Here is a 22,916-nt window from a genome sequence, read left to right on the forward strand (position 1 = left end):
TAAATTAATATTAATACAGAGGTGCCTTTTTGTAGGATCCTTGATTCCATGCTTGATGCCTAAGAAAGACCTTATCTTAGTGAGTGCTCATAGACCATTGCGGCTCGGTCGCTCCCTAGAGGTCGGTTTGGTCAAAATGGAATTTCATAAGATAAATAGGGTAAGCATTGTTTGTACATGTAAATAAGTACATATACATAAAATAATCTTTTGGCTAACATAATTTGTAAAAATATATGATAAAATAATAATAATAAAATAGGTACCCTATGCGGGCCCACATGACCAGGTGGGGCCCACACGAGTCTTGGACTCGAACTTGCTTCGGCATATCAACTGTGATCTTTATGCATCGAAAGTTTTCACGTAATCCATATGTACCTACAAAGAGTTACAAATTGAAGTGTGTTTTGAGTGCATGTGCTTGTCTGAGGGTTGAGCCATAGGACATAAGTCGACCAATTCATTTCTGCATTAGTGTCCTTGTATACACTTCGTAAATCTCGCAATATAGGTGATCATTCCCACATCCAATGCATTTGGGGCCCACAAACCACATGGGGCGCACATGAGTCCCGAAGCTATGTGGGGCCTATAAGACTGCGTAGGGCCCACAAGAGTCCTGAAGTTATGTGGAGTCACAAAATCGTGTAAGACATATTGGAGTTGTGTGAGACCCACATGGGTCTCAAAACTGTTTAGTACTCATAAGAGTTTTGGATTTGAACTTGTTTCTTCCTTTATAATAAATAATAAAAGTCTAATTAATGGTAACTCTTGCTCTACTCATTCTACCGTTCACTTTTTCTTCTCAAATAATATGCACAATAAATATATATAATTATAATAATAAAAAAAAAGGAAGAAAAAAAGAAAGAAAGAAAATGAGTGTCGGCAACCCAATTGCAAAACACATCACCCCACATCCCACATGTCATCCCATCTTCCACCAATAATTTGAAAATATTTAAATTAAAATTTCACCCCTTTCCCCACACTTTTAAAAATGTAATTTTCTCCCCAAAATTTTCCTATAAATAAGAAATTCTCAACCTTCATTTTTCACAAAAAAATTTCAAGAGAAGAGAAGGATTAGTGAGTCAAAGAATTAGTGGTGGAGGGAGAATTTTTATTATAATTAAAATTCTCACTCGCCCACTATTTCTGATATCATTTTTAGAGATATTCATTGTGACCGTATCATAAGGTTAAGTAAGAGGTAAATAAATTTGATTATGTTAGATTTTTTTTAAAATTTATATCCGAGTTCATTTGTAAGTAAATTTTGATTATGTTAGTTGTTTTCATAAAATTCTCCTAAGTTTTTTTTTACACATATTTAATTATACTAGTTTTATCTTTAATATACTTACGTTTATTTTTGAGTTAAGAAATGTTCTAAATCCCTCTGGTATTTTACAACATTAATTTCTATTCAAGAAAATATTTTTAACACCAAAATTGTGTGACATAAGTTTATTTTTATGTTACATATTTCATGAAAATATGAGTAAAGATGATATGGGTTGATTTTTATGTTGCATATTTCACGAAAATATGAGTAAAAATGAGATTTTTATGATATTATTTTAATTGTATAAATTATATAATAAGATGTTTTCAAAACCCCTTACGGCTTAGACGATACAGAAAATTACGAATGCTCGGTACTGCAACTTAAAGTTCAAATGGATCAGAATGCACCTACACTGTTTACAGAGTGATTTTTTATGGTAATGAATTTCTCTTAAGTGCACACCTAGGTCAGACCAGGGTTTACTAGAAAAAATTTCACTTAATAATTATGTACGTTGATTTAGTTTGGCTTGCCAGTCAGCTAAGTCTAGTCATCGAACTGCACAACCCAGTCATGAGGGTAAACATGACTTACGACTAACATAAACATAACTTACGACTAATAGAAATATGACTTATGGCTAACAGGCCTGAGAGTGATTTTTTTACAATATACGAATATACTTATTTAATTACGTGTACAAAACTATTGATGATTTGAAAGAAAAATATATATTTATGTGAATATGGTCATTTTTGTGCTTAAATGATGATCTAAAGGAAACGTATTAAGAAAAGTATATATGTATATAATTAAATATTATAATTACAGTTTTAAAGTTAAAAGTTTAATTTAACAATTACATTATGTGGTTATAAAATTTTATTACTGTAGTTGATGGTAAAAATTTTATGTAGAAATTTTAAAATTTACAATTATTTTAAAAATAGTTTTGAAGTTATAGTATTAAATATTATTTTATGAAAGTATAATATTATGAAAGCTTATTTTGACCACACACTAATAATAATCTTATTTACTTACTGAGCGTCGTCTCACTCCAATCATTATTTTCATTTTAAATAATTTTAAAAAGTGTACCAAAAATTTGGCATAGCAAGTGCATGAGCGAGAGTTGAAAGAGCAGAATATAATAAAAATCTAGCATAATGCAAATTTAGAATATGTTTGTATGTTCTAGAATTTTAGAAATTTTAATTTTAATATTTGAGATGTATATTTGTAATAAAACTAATTAGTACTCTAGTAATAAAGATAATTGAAATTTATTGCATCCGCTGAAAAATTTATATGTAGGAACCCACTTAAGTTCGGGTCCTTACACATTGAATGAGAGTCAACTCTTCCGTAAACTGCATAACACGAGTACGTAAACGATTGACATAGAATCATTACAACTTGGATCATGCATTATGAGTAGTGGATGAAGCAACAATGAGTGACATCACTGGTTCGGAGACAGATGCAAGGATGGCATGAAGGATCAGCTTATCTTGCATGAACCAACGCCAGAAGGTCGAATTGGAGACACTTGTAGAAGATGATCCGGCATAGGAGGTGTTGGTGGAAAGCATCGGTGATGGACATACAGTGGTAACGTTACGATAACCCTAAAGATCATAGCTAATGAGCAAGGACGTCAGTTGGGTGTGCCATGAAGTATAGTTGGAAGGGGTCAACTTCAGATGAAATGGGGATCCGACATTGATGGCAACAAGATGAGTGTTACCACTGCCACGAAGCTCGAAATTGTTGATAATCATATACTCAGGGGATGCGGCCATGTGGAAAAAGAAAACTTGTTAGAGAAATAAGCTTTGATGCCATAAAGAATTTGCATAATACTTTCATTGATATGAAGATGTCCTATTTATAGGGATTGTATAGAGTATGGTAGTTATAAATTCAAAAATAACAAGAAGATCCTAGGCTAAATTGGCAATAGACAAAACCTTCTGAATTAGTTTCTGTTCGAAACCGTTGATGGTCTATGCAAAACTGTTGACGGTTTTCAAATAATCTGGTACAATTTCATGATTTCCTTTATATTATTTACCCTAATTTTTTAGGCTCTTTTTGGAACTTGTAAAAATCTTAGGAAAAGAAAAAGAAAATTTAAAGGAATATATTTTTCCATGTTTGGTTATCAAGGAAAGTAAGAACAAAAAACAAAAAATATATTAAATCAATCAATAAAAATATAATTTTACAAATCATTTACATTTGATTTTTAAAAAATTTGAACCATTTTAAAATATATTTTCGTTCTTAGTAGTATTTGATATAGAGAGAAAATATAATGGAAAATAAGTTTCTTTCTTATTTTTATTTTATTTTATTTTCTAATCAAAATCCTTAATCTAAACAAGCCATTAATGTCGAGATAAAAAATTTGCCTAAGTTTAGAGACATTTGGCCTAGCACAAGGAGTTCAATCATTGCTACATGCATGTTAATATGAGAAATTATTGGGTTAAATTATCTAAATGGATTACATTTAGATAATGAAACAATCCCTAGAATTTGGAAAATCGTAGGAAAACTATATTTAACTCCAAAATTAAAGATTTTGATTGTTGTATAAAATATAACGTGATTAGATAGCATAATATTATTACTGTTGGGTCCATGCTACACGTGGTATAAAAATAGAAGGAAGAAGGACGTTGGAAGTTGATGATTATATGAGACATAAATACTTGGTTGTCAGGCTAAACATATTTTTAAGACTAATTATCCACTGCTTTTGTAGGTATGGTACTATGTATATGGTACAATTATTTACAACAGTGGTAAAATAAAGTGTATATGATACTATGTTTGGTTGGTTGTTGGTATTGTTTCTGGGAAAGTTTTATTTTATTTTTTTATAATCTCCTTTTTACTTATCTTGTAAGTACAGTAGTTTATTAATAAATAAATGGAAGTGTCACATTTTTTTAGTAAAAAAAAGAAAAATTTGTTAGATAGGTATAATATTACTCAAATTTTAATTAGTCATGAACTAGATACGCATGTCGAGTATTATTCTTCTTTAACTCAAACAGTCTGAACTAGTACAGTAGGATTATTTTATATAATTTTTTTCCTACTAATGCTACATTTACTTACCGAATATTACATTTTTTTTACTTACTGTCTTAAATAATTTTACTATATATATATATTCACTGCTATGTGACTATTGCACTATGTATATATTTTAATTATTTAAAATAATAGATAATAAAAAGTGTTTGTAACATTATGTTAAAACAAATCCAATATAAATGTGCCGAGTGTTGAAGTGCTACAATGCCACTTGGCGTATTGAAACAATAATACACGCTTCCAAAACGATGGGTCCCACCAATCGAAGAGACCAAAATGCTTCTGATATTTCCAAATCAAGGAGAGCCGCAAAGCTAATCGCTACTCCGTGGCCACCTCCAGCCCTCCGAGACAAAGCCATGGCTGCTATGAACAGTCACGACCCCCACATAACCCCTTCGACCTTCTTCACTCGTTTCTTCTTATTATTTTCTTCTCGCTTCGTTCTTCTTTTCTTCTTCTTCAAGAAATGGCCAAGCTTGCATTTATAACAGGGGCCTCGTATGGTCTTCCTCACACCACAAACTCTCAGGCCTCATTCTTCAACGCTGCGCTCAAACACCATCAATTACACATATTGCCATCAAACCATTGCTCGAAACCCAGATTTTCCTGCAGAATCAGCGAAAAAGAAAATGTTAAAGAAACAGAGAAAGTTGCCAGCGTGCTCACCGGGCTCCGAGTTGATGAATTTCGTGAATCGGTTTCGAATTCGGACTCAGAGAAAGTCTCTGTAGAAGAGGGTTTTGAATGGAACTGGCCTCCGTGGAAGAACCTTCCTCAGAGATATAAGCTCATTGCCGCGACGTCGCTGGCCTTCGTTGTCTGCAACATGGACAAGGTAATTTCCTTGCGCTTTTTTTTTTTCCTCGCGTGGGTTTTTAGCAATGGGTTATGCTTTTTAGCAATTGGGTTAAGAGAGCTGTTTTTGTTGGGAATTGGAGGTGGGGGATCACAATAAAAGACTTAAGAATCTGTTTGGAAGTTGAAAATTTTTGGGAAAAATGAAGGAAAATGTTAAGGAACCTATATTTTCATGTTTATTATTGAGAAAAGTGAGAAAGAAAATAAAAATATGGTAAATCTATAAACAAAATTTTGATTTTACATATCATTAATATTTATTTTTCTTAATATTAAGTCACATTAAAATAAATTTTCTTTTTTGATTTCTTTAGCTAAATCTGTCTAACTCTTATTGATTTGAGGAAATAAAATAGGTGCTCAGCAGCTTACACTCGGATAAACAATGAAACACTCACACCAAACAACAAACAACCTACGCACTCTAATATACCTCACAATTACAAGATGCCATCGAGCACTCTTAGCTCTCTCACTCACACAACACTTTCTTGCTGCCCACACACAGCACACACTGGCACTTCTTTCTTGTACACTCAGCACACATAGTTCTTCTGCTGTTTGTCTAAGATTGGAGCCTTGAGCTCTGTATATAGGCGCTGAAAGTTGATGCCAGCTAACTAGAAACTTCTAGGCACCTCCATCTGGTGTTTCTAGAGAGAAGGAGAATGAGAGGAAAGTTTTGGAGAAGGGCAGATAATTTTCTATATAAAGGAAGAATTTCTTGAAAGAGAGAGAGGGAGAAGTTTTCGGAAAGGGGAGAGGAAAGAACATTCTAGATAGTGTGTGAGAGAGAATTATGGAGAGAGAGAGAGAGAGAGAGAGAGAGAGAGAGAGAGAGAGAGAGAGAGAGAGAGAGAGCTTTCTAGTGGTAAAAAGCTTTTGGGGAGAGAGAGTTGGTGCTCACTGAACACCTTTCCCAACGACTACTTTGTCTCAATGTCATTCTAGAAGTCTTACAAAGTTGTTTTTTATATCCTCTAAACTTGTCACCTATGAGTCCTTTATTAAATAGGTCTACGACCTTGTCTTCAATGTTATAAATAATTAGGGCTGTTCACGGTTCGGATATCCGAATTGAACTTCTATTTACCAAAACAAATTGATCCCATCGATTCAGAGATTTTATGAATTGAAATGAACCGAATGCTTTGGTTAACTGATTGTTTGGTTCGGATACCTGACGCGATCCGAATGTAATGATGAATGTGGCGAATGGGGACAACTCAATGAGTAGACCTAAAAATGTTCACAGACGGATGTGATGAAGACTTGATGGCTGTGGTTAATGGAGGATGTGAGATTGTTGGTGGAGAATGGAGGGTTGCAATTGGTGTGACAGTCAACAGAGAATGGAGAGCGGAGAGTAGTGAGTTTGGTGAACAATGTGATGGTCGGAGGAGAATTTAGGGTGGCGATTCTAGCAACTGGTGTGACCGTGATGATCACTAGAGGAGAACGAAGAGTGGTGACTGCCTAACTAGCAAGCTGCAATGGCCGGAGGACGAGAAGCTTTGGTGGGTAGCGGGCGGCTATGTTTGTTTGGGACAGGTGGAGCTTGGAGGCTTGGGAGATGATGAGAAGTTGGGATTTGAGATTTGACCTAGCTAGTGTTTCTTTAAATGTTTTTTCTTTTTGTTTTTTGTTTTTTGGTTTTGTTTTGTTTTTTTAGAGCTTTGATTTGCTATGTTTAGTTACAAAGCAATGAATATACAGCCATCTATTTTTATTTTCAATTTTAAAACATTATATGCTCATATTAATAATATAATATATTATATATTCTTATAATATTATAAATAAACATACATATGTATCGGCTCGGTTCAGGACCAAGATAAACTGAAGCTGAACCGATATTTGAAATTCAGGAAAAATATGATCTGAAACTGAACCGAACAAATCGGTTAACTGAATTTTTGGTTCAATTTGGTTCGGTTTTTCAGATCGATTCGATTTTCAAATATTTTTGAACAACCCTAGTATTAATGCACTCTTGTACTCCATCTTTTTCAGTTGTTGTATTAACAATTTAACATGTCTGGGATTTACCTTTCATTGTCTAGTTGACTTGCGAAGTTGAGGTTGAGGTTAAGGAGCTTCTTCTTCTTTCAACTCATCTAATTGATTCGGTCTGTCTTCTTTTGTAGCCTTAGGGTAAATTCCTATCTGCCATGGACTCTTAGTTTTTTTAGGGGTCCTAGTTTTAGATTCTTCTCTGGTTTAACCTTCTAAGAGCTCACCTTCCTCAACTCTCTCTTGACTTGGCTGAACATTGTCACACTCTGAGTCTGCTCCTCTATTTTGTCTTGTAACTTTTCCTTGGTTTCCTATTAGAGAGCAGTTTCTCTCTTTCTAGAAGCTCCTTTCTCTAGAAAGTTCTTTCTCATTCTCTAGAATGTTCGTCCCTCTCCTTCTTGGAAGCTTCTCCTTCTCTCTCTTTCCAGGAAACTTCTCCTTCTTCAAATAATTCTCTGCCCCTCTCCAAAACATTCTTTGTTGGCCTAACAAGACGTAATCTCGTTTTGATGATAACAAATCAAGGTTACTTAACATGTCTTTGTGAGTATAAGTTTTAGGACTTGGTGATCTTATGGTTTCAAGTGGATATACTTGAAGAATCTGAATGGAAAATCACATTCAAGGCTATGAGACATGAGAAACATGAAAGTTCAAGTCATGTGAGACATGAAGCTTGTTGAAGCAGTGTATAAAGCTCAGAAGATATATTGGAAGCTTCACAACAGGAAGACTTAGACACTAAGATAGGAAAATCATATGAAAGTCTCATGTAAGTACTTCAAGACTCAATACTGATTGATTGAAGCTCCTAGGAAAAGTCATTGGACTTAGATACCTGATTTTATTCATGGAAAATATTTTCTCAAAGTCCAAAATGTGTTTTCAAATGGATCAATTAAGTTTGGAACCAAAAATCATTGAAAAACAAGTTTGCTGAAAGGACAGGATGATAAATCATCAGGGGACTGTGGTGCTTCCGTGTTTGAAAATATTCAAACAGAATAGGCACAGGCGACTGACCTATCAGGCACAGTCGACTGACCTCATTCTGACTTTCATAATACGCCGATTTTAAAGGAGCACAGGCGACTGACCCTTCGGGGATAGGCGACTGATGTGAGTGTTTAAACGTTAAACAATGCTGATCTTATTTCCAAATCTTGCGTGAATGGTTTCCAAATTAAGAGAAAAGTCAAGGGAAAGTTTTTGAAACCCTAGTGCTCTATTTAAAAGTATTATTCTCGCACATTAGGGTAAGGAACACAAATTGAAAAGCAATGGCACGCACAACTCTCTTGTATTCTCTTTGCTGAAAGGCTATTGCTGTGTTCTTGATTCTTTCACTTGAAAATACTGATTTGATCTTCAAAACTCACACCTTTCAATCAATTCTGGTGATATACTTCGAGCTTCAACTTTTATATTATTTTTGAATCTAACGTGTACTAATTTGCTCGTTTAAGGAGCTTTTTCTTGTACAAGCAAGTATTTGCTGTTTCTTGTATTTTTGATGGTTCAAGGGATTGAATCGTTGCCTAGCGGGAGGGGATTCTCATTAGAGAGGCGAACACCACCTTTGAGGGAGAGAGGGTGTAACTTCACCTAGTAACGAAGTTGGTAAAGGAAATCCTCGCAGCATGTTGCTAGAGGTAAGGATGTAGGATGTGGCCGAACCTTGTAAAAACAACGGTGTTCAGCTTCCTAGTCCCTACTTTTTTATTTCTGCAGACTGCAAGTTATAAACTGCGTGCATGATTTTATTTTATAAGAACTTGCTGAATATTATCTCGTGCTCAATATTAAATCTTGTTGAATATTTGAGGCTGAGCTAAATATTTGAAAATCTGTTGAAAAGAGGAATTTTGTTAAACATAGTGAACTTGTTGAACATATTTTGTTTGATCAAATATATATCAGTTGTATGAGAGAAGCATTGATTTGACCATGCAAAAGGGTTTACAACTTTGAGTTTGAAAATAAATAATCTGAGGATTAACTCGTTTGTGAACATATTTTGTAAATGAAGTATATGTGCTGAAGTTAAACAAGCATTTTACAAAATCTTTTTTGAAGGAAAATACATGTGCTGAAAGTTAGATCTTAATATTGATTTTCATTAAGGCATAAATCAATCACTGAATTTGTTCTTAAGTACATTATTGTGAATCTTCTTGAATTAAGCTGAAAGTTATAATACGAGCAAGTGCTCAACTGAATGTGTTATCTCTTATTGTAAATTCAGTTTGTATATCCATATTCATATCTAAAGGCTTGTAATTAACATAGTTTTGATTGCTCTATATATACATATATACATATATATATACATATATACATATATATATATATATATATATATATATTGGAAAGTTGAATAGTTAAGGGTTGAAGTAATTAAAATTCCGCGAATAATTTTTAAATAACCCAATTCACTCCCTCTTGGGAATACATCCTAATTTCATTCTTTTCTAGTATTCTATACTTTTCTCTAGAAACACCAGCCTGAAGCTGTCTAGAAATTTCTAGTTGGTTGGCACCAACTTTCAGCACTTATATAAAGAGCTTAAGACTCGAGTGTTGTATAAGCCCAAGGAAATTGTGTGTGCTGTGTGCGATAAGAGAGCAAGTGTAAGCAGTAGAAGAACTCGGTGTGCTGTGTGTACAAGAAAGCAAGAAGTGTGAGTATGCGCTGTGTATGGGCAGCAAGAGAGTGCTGTGTGAGTGAGAGAGTTAAGAGTGCTAGGTGCCATCTTATAATTATGAGGCATATTAGAGTATATAAGGGTGTTTGTTGTTTGACATGAGTGTTTCATTGCTTGTCTGAGTGTAAGGTGCTGGGCACCTATTTTATTTCCTCAAATCAATAAATGTTAGCCTTTTGTTGTGGTCCGCTGCCTCTAATTCCCAACAAGTATTAGAGCTGGCAGTTTGGGACTATTGCAAAGATCGTGGCACGAGGCAATTTCGCTTGTAGGCATATTGGGACTGTGAAGTCAATTGGTTTGGGACAAAACTTACTTGGTAAATTACAAGGCGTTACCAAGTAACAATGGCAGATACTGAACCTCAACAAGCAATATAGTTGTTCAACCACAAAAATTATAAAAATTGGAATATTTGCATGTAGTTTTACCCGCTTAGACAAGACTTATGGGGGATTTTTGGTGGTCGTCAACCTACACCACCAACTGATGTTGAAGAATTGAAGAAATGGAAGGTCAGAGTTGACAAAACATTGTATGTGCTGATAGTAACTGTAGAAGGTGAGCTATTACAACACATCACGGATGCAAAAATGGCCAAGGATGTGTGGGACATTGTAGCAGCTCTATTCGCTAATACAAATGATGCAAAGCTCATAAGGTTAGAAATTGAGCTTTTGTCAGTCTCACAGCAAAACATGACGGTAAGTCAATACTTTATGAAAGTTAAACCTATTTGCGAAGAATTTCAAGGTAAGACCCAGAAAAATAAAAATTTCAGAGACTAGAATGAGAAAAATTATTATTAACTTTCTTAGGCTGGAATATAATATTCTCATCACTATCACTTGTGGATGGGCCAAAGAACCAACTCTAATAGAGTTGGAAAATATATTAGCCAACCAAGAGGCTTTGGACAAACAAATGTCTGCAGTCCCATAGAGGCATGAAGAAAAGACTCTCTTTAGTAAGAGAAGTTTTATAGGAAAGGATAAAGTAGTCATAAAAAAACACGTTGTAGAAGTCAAATCTAGAAGGATGCAAGAATACAGACGAAAAAGGCCAAACAGGAGGAGCCTTCAACTAGGGGGATCTCAGCAAAACCACAACAAAGAAGAAAAAATGAAGATAAGAAATATTGGTAGCAAAATAAACAATGTTGTAGATGCGGGAAGAGAGGACATTTCGCTCGAGATTATTGGTATAAATGAGCTGAAGGGAATCCTGAAACATCCATGTAGAGTAAAAATGATAGTGAAGAAGAGTGGGACCTCGAAGCATCCTTTGCAGTAATGGAGGATATGCCGAATGAAGAGCATACACAACTTTCAAACTAGAGAAGAATCAGCACATATCATAGTAAATTATAAACTCTTAAAGCTTTATATACATTGTTAGCCCACAACCTAATAGCTTAAGCTTTTAGGTAAAGTGGTAATCTAACATGGTATCAGAGCTGGTTACTAGGAGGTTCTGGGTACTAGTCTTGTTGCCTGCGTTTATTTTGTGGTGTTTGAAAAAATAATTATGTTCCCTATCATTGGTGTTATTTATTGTGTGTTTATCTCTCCACGTGCTGTTAGGCTGCACGTGTGAGGGAGTGTGAAAGCTTGATATACATTGTTAGCCCGCAACCTAATAGCTTAAGCTTTTAGGTAAAGTGGCTATCTAACGTAAACTAATTATTTATAATAGTGGATTGGATAGTAGATCCTAGATGTTCCAATCACATGACTGGAGACAAGGAGAAATTAGAAAGTATTTCTAGATATAAAGGCGGGAGGCGGGCAACTCGTGGTAACCACCAACAACTCTAAATTTCCAATAACTTATATTGGCAAGACAATGATAGCACCAAGATTCAGCCTGCAATGATTGTAGCTGTAAAATGTTCTTGGAATGAAGAAAAATCTGCTATCAATATCACAACACACTACTTTCGGGAATTACATGGTGTTTGGCGCAAACAATGTCAAGGTGTACCAGAGTTCCAGCCTTTGGGTACACCAATCATGAAGGGGCGAGGATTGGAGTCTATGTAGTGTCAGCTTAAGACACATGTGTAGATAGGACAAGAAAGAATGAGATAGAGGACTTGTGGCATGCAAGACTTGGGAAGTTATCCCTTGCTCAAGATAATGATGAAGATGTCTATGCTCAAAGGCCTCCCCTAGGTAGATGCTTTTAGAAGACATTGTGTGTGTTGGATGCCAATATGGAAAAAAACACATTAGTTACCATTTGAAGATTCAAAGTCCATAGCCAAGAAGCCTCTTGAAATGATTCACTTAGATGTATTTGGGAGAGTAGACGACTGTACATCAGCTGATTTCAATGCATGATAACCTTCGTAGATGACTTCTCCAGGTATGTATGGGTTAATTTTATGGAAGAAATCAGAATCATTAGACAAATTTAAATAATTCAAGAAGGTGGTGGAAAAAGAAACATGATGAAAGATACAATGCCTACACACAAATAATGGGTGAGAGTATACATCAAAAGATTTTTTAGACTATTTTCAAGAATGTAATATATACTGAAAATTGACTTGGACAAGCGAATCGTAACAAAATGGAGTAGCAGAAATAAAGAATCGGCATCTTGTAGAAATAGGTATAAGTATGTTACATGCCAAGAATGTGAGACCATCTTATTGGATCAAGTGTATGAAGACAACAGTGCATGTGATTAATAGGCTACCTCAATCAAAGTTGGGATTCGCTTCACTCTATAAGAAGTTGTGGTCCATCAAACCCTTTCATGATTGGTGTATTGCATAGGTTGGAAATTCTTGTATCACTAGATATTGTTTGGGCCAAACACCACATATTTCCCTGAAGCAGTGAGTTTTGATACCAATAGTAAATTTTTCTTTGTTCCAAGAATATGCAACACATTTTGCAGCTGCTTTCATTGTAGTCTGAACCTTGGTATTATCACTTTTTTGGCAATATGAGTTATTGGCAATTTAGAATTGTTGGTGGTTCCCACAGCTCGCCCTCCTTTATATTCAAACATACTTTCTAATTTCTCTTTATCCCCAGTCATGTGACTAGAGCATCCAAAATCTACTATCCAGTCATGCAACTTCTCATTATTAGCTAGTTTATCATTTACCATAATAAGTGCTGATTCTTCCTTTGATTCAATAATGCAAGAAGTTGCATGCTCTTCATTAGGCTTGTGCTCATTACTACAAAGAATGCTTCGAGGTCTCATTTTTCTTCATTGTCATTTTTACTCTAAATGGATGTCACAACATTCCCTTTAGCTCGTTTGTACCAAAAAACTAGAGCAAAGTGTCCTTTCTTCCCACAGTTATAACATTGGTTGTTTTGCTGCTGATATTTCTTATCTTTATTTTCTTTTTTGTCATGGTTTTGTTGAGCTCCCCCTCATTGAGAGCTCCTCTTATCTAGCCCTTTTTGCCCGTGTTCTTGCATCCTTGTTGATTTGACTTCTCCAACGTGTGTTCTCCTAGCTGCTTTATCCTTTTCCTTAAAGCGTCTCTTATTGAAGAGAGCCTTTTCCCCATCCTTTATTAAGACTCCAGACATTTGTTGGTCCAAAGCCTCTTGGTTGGCTAATATACTTTTCAAATCTATAGAGTTGGTTCTTTGGCCCATTCATGAGTGGTAGTGATGAGTATTATATTCCGGCCTAAGACTATGAATAATAATTCTTCTCATTCTTGTCTTTGAAATTTTATATTTTGTGTCTAAATATGAAATTTCTTCACAATTAGATTTAACTTCAGAAAATATTGACTTACTATCATGTTTTGTTGCGAGATTGACAGAAGCTCAATTTGTAACAATTGGAGCTTTGCATCATTTGTCCTAACAAAAAGAGTTGCGAGGGCATCCCATGCGTCCTTGGGAGTTTTTGTATCATTGATGTGCTGTAATAGATCGTCTTTTACTGTTACCGACAGCACATATAATACTTTCTCGCCTCTCACTTTTCATTTCTTCAATTCTTTAGCATCAGTTGGTGGTGTAGTTTGATTATTGCCAACGATCTCCTATAAATCTTGTCTCAATAGGTAAAATTGCATTCAAATGCTCCAATTTTTATAATTGTTGTGGTTGAGCTTCTTTATGTTGCTTGCCAAGGTTACAATATCCGCCATTGTTATTTGGTGATTGACTTACTTGAAAAATGAGTAGCTCAGAAGCTATCCCAAGTATAAGAGTTCAGTCGTGTAATAATTAGCTCAAGGGCCAGATCGTCTCCTCCGGGAATGCAATTTAATTCCAAATTTAGTGTAATTCTAAAAGAAAATAAGAAACAAAAGGTTTACTGAACACAGTTCAGATTCGGGTTTTGGGATGTTTGCGATTTTTTTTGACGAATTAAAACAACGTGAAATTTAATTTATGAACCTAACACGCATTAAATTAACGAGAAACGGAAAAAGGCACAATGAAATAGACGATGACAAAATTAAATATCAAACATAACCCTACGTTCAATCAGTCAGGCAAGAAATAAATCCCACGTTTGAACTTCGGACAAAAGACTAAAGACATAACTTTACTACGTAACTTAAGCATGCAACTCTAAAAACCTCAATCAAACACAAAAAGATAAACTTAACACAATCAAGAACTTAAACTTAACTCTTTAAGAACTTAAACAATAAACTAAAACACAATAAACACTTAGACTTTAATTAAACTGAACTTAAAATAAATAGAACCCAACAAAATTTAAATAACTTAACCAAAATTAATTCTAATAATGATATTAAATAAGAAGAGAAAAAATAAATAAATTAAAACTAATAATAATAACCCAACAGAAATTTAAAAGCTCAGATTTTTAATTAAAATTCAACTAAAAATTAACAATGATCATCCAACTATTTAAATGCAAGAAAAAAAAAAAAAAAAACTAGAGAACAAAAGAAGAAGGAAAAAGAGAGAGAGAGAGAGAGAGAGAGATGCAAGCCGTTTGGAGAAAGAGCAGAGCCTCGGGTTCCCACAGGCAGCAACACCAGTTGCAGCAGACAGCAGCACACACTGGTTGAGGCTCTGCTCTTTCTCCATACGGCTTGCATCTTTTCTCTCTCTCTCTCTCTCTCTCTCTCTGAGGAGAGTTACAGCACAGCAGCACGCATGGGTTTAGCAGCAGCAAGAGGAGAGTACTCAGGTCCCCCCTTCCCTGCACACAGCAGCAGGAGCACGGCAGCAGGAGGAGACAGCAGCAGGAGGAGAACCGAGAGAGAGAGCTGAGAGTTGAGGGGTTAAGAAAGGAGAGACAGAGAGGGAGAGAAGAGACCGAAAAAATAAAAGAGGAGAGAGAGAGAAGGGAAGAGACTGAGGAGAGATGAGCAGGAGAGAAGTGGGGGCGAGACAGAAAAGAGAAGGAGAGAGACAGAGAAAGGGAAAGGAGGAAACGGAAAGGAGAGACAGAGGAAGGGAAAAAAAACAGAGAATGAGTGGAGAGAGGCTGAAACAGAGAGCTTTAAAGCCCCCCTTGAGGAAGCCCTACCCAGCGCACACACACACAGATTCTCTTTTTTTTTTTTTTGTTCTTTGCATGGTCGGGTCACATCAAGACCCGGCCTCCCTTTTTTTATTTTTTTCACTTTGGCTTTGCTTTGTCCTTGCTCCAGCTCACTCACGGTCCAACTCACACCTTGCATGGCTGGCCCCTTCTTGGAATTGCATGCAGCCCACTCATGTTAGGCCCACGCGCACACACACAGATTGAAGACCCAGCACGCCTTTGCATGGTTGGGTCACATCAGGCCCAAAGGTATTTATTTATTTTTTTCTTTTCTTGTCTCCTTTAATCTCCACACCAGGCCTGCCTCTCCTTAGCACATTTGTTCCACATGAACGCACAGGCCCAGCTACACAAGCCTACATGCACACAGCTTCTTCACGAACACTTTTAATTCCGGATTTAATTTCCAAATATTTCCTGCAATAATAAAATCCACAAAATCCGTAAATTATTGAATAAAAAGTAATTATTATAAATTGAGCGCAATGTTAAAAATTGAACATAATTAGGCGTTTAATTAAAAATATAACCGTTAATGCATGATTTTAAATACCTAATCACGCAATTTAGGCGCGTAATCAGTGATGCCCCGCACATAACCGAGTTTCTTGGTCCTAGACCACTGAATTCACAGTCTTTGACAGTGTACTAGCGGAATCTATTCGTGCCACGATCTTTGCAACAGTCCTAGACTGCCGGCTCTGATATCACTTGTTAGGAATTGGAGGTGGTGTACCACAACAAAAGAGTAACTCTTATTGATTTGAGGAAATAAAATAGGTGCCCAGCACCCTTCACTTAAACAAACAATGAAGCACTCACACAAAACAACAAACACCATAACACACTCTAATATACCTCACAATTACTAGACGACATCTAGCACTCTTGCCCTTTCACTCACACAGAACTTTCTTGCTGACCACATGCAGCACACACTCACTCTTCTTTCTTGTATACACAGCATGCATAGTTCTGCTGCTTGTCCAACATTGGAGCCTTGAGCTCCTTGTATTGGTGCTGAAAGTTGGTTCCAACTAACTAGAAACTTCTAGGCAGCTCCAGCTGGTGTTTCTAGAGAGAAGTAAGGAGAATTCTAGGGAGGAAAGTTCTGGAGAAGGGCAGAGAATTTTCTACGAAAGGAGAAATTTCTTGAAAGAGAAAGAGTGGGAGAAGTTTCCAGAAAGGAGAGAGGGAAGAACATTCTAGAGAGAGAGAGGGAGAGAATTCTGGAAAGAGAAAGAGCTTCAAGTGGAAGAAGCTTCTGGAGGGAGAGTCGGTGCTCTGTGAACAGTTTTCTTGCCAAATTTTCTTGACCCATATCATGATTACTGTGGCAAGCCCTTTCAAATTAGAGGTAATTTTTTCATCATTTATTTTGAAATGGAAGGGAAGGTAACAGGGCAGGTTATCAAGAGTCAGTCTAGGCTGTTGAACAATGACTCCATGAGGATGAGAAAATGCTACTCTTGTTAGGTGAGTTGTACAACTTCCCCACTATAACTCATATGAGTACTGTTCAATGTTCATATTAACTGATGGTTTACCCGAAAAAATGGTGGGTATTTATTCATTTAAAATGGAAGAAGAAACAAGTCATCGAGCATCGCTTGTTGGTTTAGTGGGTCTGGCGTAATTGTCATTGAACTTTCTTGTCATTTTCTAAATATGGTTGCAATTGAATGAATCATAATGTGCATTTATTTGGTCAGGTGAACTTGAGTGTTGCTATAATTCCAATGTCGCATCAGTTTGGTTGGAATTCATCAGTTGCTGGACTGGTGCAGTCGTCTTTCTTCTGGGGGTATGCATTGAGTCAGTTGCCTGGGGGATTGCTTGCTAAGACATTTGGAGGGAGGTTAGTTTGCAGATAGTTCAAGCTGTGTTATGTGTTTTATGGTAATGGGCACCAGTAGATTTGATTTCTGTGTATGATTAGTTGCACACAATGTACTAACCATGTGTCCTTGTGCAGAAACAATTGCATGTGTTGCTACCACATATCGTAAAAGAAGTTATATTATATCATCAGCCTGTCTCAAATTGTTTAAGTTTGTCATTCTGCTGTTTTTTAGTATTTTGCCTAAACAAATTATTGATTTATCGTTACTTTCGCATTCAATTTTTCTTAAAATCAAAATCCAAGCTGTTGGTTCATTCTTAGGATGCTAATGCAGTTTATTTCATCTGGTCATACTATTGATTGTAATAATATTAGTTGAGTCTGGCATTGAAATGTGTTAAATCCATATTTTCTTATTAGATGTAGCGTGATGACAAATGTATCACTAATAGCAAGATGACAAAGTAGAAGAAAAAGGCAAGCAAATTGGAAAATAATGATTGAATTAAGTTAAAACTTCAAAAGAAAAAAAAAGAAAGCAGATTAAAAGATAAAAATAAAAAGCAGCTCCAGAGGTTGGTTTTTTTATCATATGTATCTAGTCAAAATGGTTGTAACACCAAGGCTTTTTAAATAAAGTTTTTGAACCTGATTGTATCTCCAACAAAAAGTTTACTCCATTGATTGGTAGTGAAAAAAAAACCAAATGATTTCTGAAGCAACTGAGAGGCAACATTAAGATTTCCTAAACATCTGAGAGGGATTGTGATGCAGAAAATGAAAATTAAATGACTAAGTTTTTGAGAAGATAACTGAAAAATAAAAAGTAACTTTTTGAGTAGAAAAATACTAAGTATTGAATCTTGTCCTGAGGTCTAGTGGCTGGCCAGTGTGTTGCTGGCATTGTAAACTTGTAATAAGCAAATATCTTTTCTCTGTGCAGAAAAGTTCTAGAGATAGGAGTGTTCACTTGGTCAGTGGCTACGGTGTTTGTTCCTGTTCTTGCTGGATTTATGCCTGGGCTAGTCTTATCGAGGATTTTGGTATGTATCTTCTTTCTACATCATCAAGATCTGGCATTTTAGCCCAACTTGAGCAAGAATAAATTTGAGATTGAATTTCTATTATGATGATTTTTTTTAATTTTGAGTTATTTGCCAGTTTAGATGCATGAATGTTTTTTCTGTCTCACTGGAATGTGCAGTGTTATTTTGTCCATGCTAATGTTTTGGACATAATCTTCTGATAAACAATTCTTTAAATTACTCTCTGCTCTCTCCCCCTGGGTGGATGGGTGGTGCATTTTTTTCTTAAGCTTTTCTTTTGTCTCCAAACCAGGTTGGAATTGGAGAAGGCGTTTCCCCGTCTGCTGCAACTGATCTCATTGCCAGGCATGTCTGGCATCTAAAGTAGTTTAGGAGTACGTTAATTGGGTTGACTTTAACAATTTGATCAGCATGACGTTCTGATCTCCGTTTTTTATGCTCTGATTCTCCCAGTCTAATGCTTTCCTATTTATTGTAATCCTGTTATGCATGGATCTTTTCTTGATAGCTGCCGAGACTATTTTTCATTTCCTCCATTGACGAGCAGTTTTTCACTGATAACCATATTGTGTTCATTCTCTGAAGCATAATTAAACAACTGAATCACATTGAAAGATCCTGCTGGGAATTCAGAGAGAAATTTGTCAAATGCTAGAAACGAAAAACTGATGAAGGAAAACCCTTCAGAAATTTTGGTTTGGTGGTTTGTTGTCTAATAGGCAACTTCTAGTAATGTATTCAACTGGATAGTTATATGTTTAGCTTTCGTGGGGTTCTTTGCAGTTATGCTTAAGTATGTTGCTGTAGGCCCCCAGGTACTTTTAAGAGTCCTAGATTTCACATATTTGACCATTATTTTTTTAAAGTAATTTGCCCCTCCAGGATCATGAGATATTTATTGCACTTGTATCTTTGCATCAATCCTCTTATTCTCCGAATTAATTTTTTTTTCCTTCATTCTATCCTTCCTCTTCTTCTTCTTCTTCAACATCAATGGTCACAATTTACGGCAATTTTGAGTATGTAGGATGTATAATCTGCATATCCGCATATTGCTGAGCAAGACGTAAAGAACATTCAAATCATCACAAAGTTCATGTGACCTTCATTTTTTTTGATCTTACACAATCTTCATTTTAAATAAGTACTTTTATTATACATTGAATTGAACATCTAGTTTTTTGGTTGCTTGAAATTATATAACACATTTTGTTTATAATAATCGTTTCCATGTTTTATATATTTCCAAATACTAAGTATAGGTGTAAAAGTTTTGTTGATTCATGGTAGTTTATCCATATGATTATCTTGCTTCTCCAAATATTTATGGTTAGGCTGTTCTATAATCATTAGCATGTGGTTGCTAATTTCCACATTGTCATGCCTACTCACGTGCATTTTAGAATGGTTGGTCATACGATGATTGTGAGAAACTATCTTGGGTAGATTGGTAACCACTAGTGAACATCCACCATGGGCAACAATATAATTTTTTCATAAAGATGCAATAAACATGGGCAAGTAGATACCCTATATTCAATCTATGGAGCTTTATACTTTGTAAGCAGTGCAAATATACGTTAGTGCAAACCTGCTACAGAGGGGGCTAGGCTTTGAATCCTGAGGATGGTGTGCATTGTCAATATTACTTAAGAAGGCACGTAGTGTAACTCTTAAGAGAGTGACTTACTCTGTGCCTCGATTATATCACACTCAATTTGTTGGAATTTAGAGTAATTTATTAGTAGTCATACTCTTAAAATGATGCCGAGCTAATATCTTCTACATTTCTAATATGTCTTGAGTTTTTTGAATTATAAATTTATTAAATTTAATATTTAAATTATAATAACATTTTATTTCTTCCATGTTTTTGTTACTGGAACAACATTGAGTCATACAGAATGGTAAAATATTTTGCTGATAAAACTGGAGTGGCACATGCTGACTTTCAGGCAAGTTGCTTGGGTGCTGTTAACAGAAGTCACCTTTTCAGCTGCTCCTGCTCTTTGACTAGAACTGTTTCCCTTTCTTTTTGGTATATTAAAACTAGAGACCTAAACCGAAATCTCACCCCACCCTACTTACTAGGCTAAGATTAGTTCTTTTAAAGGTGCTTTGGTTGTGTCCTTGGTTTTGAGAATTAATTGCATCAAATGATAATATGTTCCTGGATCTTTGTAATATTGTAATATCATCTGTTGTATGCCAAAGTTGAAATGAGGATGTTTATATGGATTAATAACATCAGGATATAATAAGAAATTATTGCATATAGGAGAACTGAGGGTTAGCACCAATTAAACACCTTTGTAACAATATTTGATGCAACATGCCTAACAATAATGCATTTTAAAAATATGATTTACTTTCACCAAACAGCTAATACATACATACTTACATACATACATATATATATGTTCACCTGATTGGCATTTTTGACAATATATGCAGGTCAATACCAATGGAAGAGCGCTCAAGGGCTGTAGCATTCGTCTTTGGTGGTTTGAGTGTAGGAAGTGTCACAGGGTATGTCAAAATGTGGTGCTAAAAATTTAGACTACGACTTCTTGTTCCATAGTAGTTAATACTTGACGTTTAAGTTGAATTTTTTGAAAATGAAATCATAATGGAGAAATTTTACCATGGTGAAAACATCTTAATCATTGACTGATTTGTCAGAATGAAACACTAAGTACAAACATAGGATTTCCCTGGAATGTTGTTTCCTTAGTTGCTCTTATGTTCTTTCCTCTTACACTATTCTAAGTGGTGTTGCCAATAAGAGTCTGGTCTAGGAGGATCTTTGGGCGGTAGAGGTTTTGTTGGAGGTTTTAGTGCCTTGCCTTTTTTGATTATCATCCACTCGTCACGCTCCAGTCACATCTTTTTATTCTTCAGAAGGGGCTGTCTTTCTTGGGATTTCCACTTCTTTAGCAGTCTTAATGAAAGAGAGGTTGGTGAGCTTATTACTCTGGTGAGTGTTTTGGATTCATTCGTTCCTCAAAAATGTCATTCAAGCATTGTTTTAAAACTTGGACCTGGCCAGTGGACAGAGCTGTGGACCAGAAGCAGTCACTTGGTTGGTCTAAGGTCATAGAGAAAATCAGAATTTTACCAAACTAGGATCAAGCTGGCTGGCCTTGGTGAACCGGCAGGACTTGGTCTGAACCTGCATCAGCCAATGACACCCAGCCCACGGCCCATTGTTTTCATTCTTTGACCTTTTTACAAGGAAAATTGGTAGTGAGCAGGATACGAACCTTGCACCACTGGTATAAGAAGACAAGATAATGACCAACTGGGCTTCATGATTTTTGTATCATAAGATTGAGCATGTTTGTATATGAACGTCATTTAACTTATTTTATCATTTTCTACAAAAGCCAAAAAATAAATTTTTTTCCCATATTCGATGTTTATTTCAAACAAAAAATATTTTTTTTACTGGTTCAAATATGTGTAATTTAATTTTTTTTTAGAGAAGTCATAAAAAATGAAGGAAGTTTTTAAAAATAAGAGAGACTTGAACACAACGAGGCTAAGTAAGGTAATGTGATGTTAACTGAGGTCGCCTTTCCATTAAGATCCTCTAACTTGAATTTTAAAAATGTCATGTAGAAAAATATTATAATAAATTTTCTTTTACAATAATGAAGGATAAGATATTATTTGATAATTCTTTGTGTCATCCACCTATAAGAGGACCACTAGTTTGACCCTTTGGTTCAATCATTCTAGTTGGCCACGGTCCAGGATTTAAAATCAAGGATTTGATGGTTTAGCTAGGTGATTCATCAGGCTCTTTCTATTTAATGGTTTTCTTCCTTTATTTATTGAGATCTTCAAACCCTTGTTTATTGAGATCTTCAGACCCTTGTTCTAATTATTCCATTTGGAAGGCGAAGGTTCATTTTTAAGGTCAGGGCTTTCATTTGGACTTTGACCCTTAATAAGATTAATATAAATGACTTGTTTCAAATAAGGGGACTTTACAAGGCTATCAGCCTAGATATTTTCTTGATGTGCCTAGGGTCCAATGAGACTAATGCACATTGCTTTCTACATTGCTAGGTGGCGAGACAACCTTGTACTACCCTTTTCTCTGTTTTGAATGAAATGTGGATAGTATAACAAAATGTGGATGACAACTTGTTGATGCAGCTTTGGGGTTTTGGGACAAGTGAAAAGCTTTGTGGATTTGTACGGTGCATGCTATACTTTGGAGTTTGTAGACTGAGAGTAATGCAAGGATTTTCAATGCCAAAACATCTTTCTAGTTGTTATGCTTGTTTTCCTCACTTCTTATTGGAACATTCTTTGGGTGTTTTTCTTGCGGGATTTAATTCACTGACTTTCGAAGGGGATTGGAGCTCCGCACTTTTGTAATTGCTTTTAGTTGATTGCTGGAGGATATCTCAAAGCTCCGTTTTCTGCAGCATGTATTTTTGTCTCTTCTTTATTGGAAATTTTTATTATCTAGAAAAACAAAACTCTAATAGAGCACTTTTAGC

General features: G+C 35.5%; 1 protein-coding gene across 1 annotated transcript in view; it reads left to right on the forward strand.

The window, feature by feature from the left end:
* Positions 1 to 4,714: 4,714 nt before the first annotated feature.
* LOC131158181 (probable anion transporter 6, chloroplastic) overlaps positions 4,715 to 22,916 on the forward strand; it is a 49,405-nt gene continuing 31,203 nt past the window's right edge. Inside the window, exons 1-5 of the mRNA XM_058112855.1 lie at positions 4,715 to 5,249; positions 17,226 to 17,371; positions 18,300 to 18,399; positions 18,695 to 18,747; positions 20,857 to 20,931. Coding sequence (XP_057968838.1) covers positions 4,878 to 5,249; positions 17,226 to 17,371; positions 18,300 to 18,399; positions 18,695 to 18,747; positions 20,857 to 20,931 — 746 coding nt within the window. The 5' untranslated portion in view covers positions 4,715 to 4,877. The remainder of the gene's footprint in view (positions 5,250 to 17,225; positions 17,372 to 18,299; positions 18,400 to 18,694; positions 18,748 to 20,856; positions 20,932 to 22,916) is intronic.

The sequence above is a fragment of the Malania oleifera genome, chromosome 6 (assembly GCF_029873635.1).
Source record: "Malania oleifera isolate guangnan ecotype guangnan chromosome 6, ASM2987363v1, whole genome shotgun sequence".
In the NCBI taxonomy this organism is placed as follows: domain Eukaryota; kingdom Viridiplantae; phylum Streptophyta; class Magnoliopsida; order Santalales; family Ximeniaceae; genus Malania; species Malania oleifera.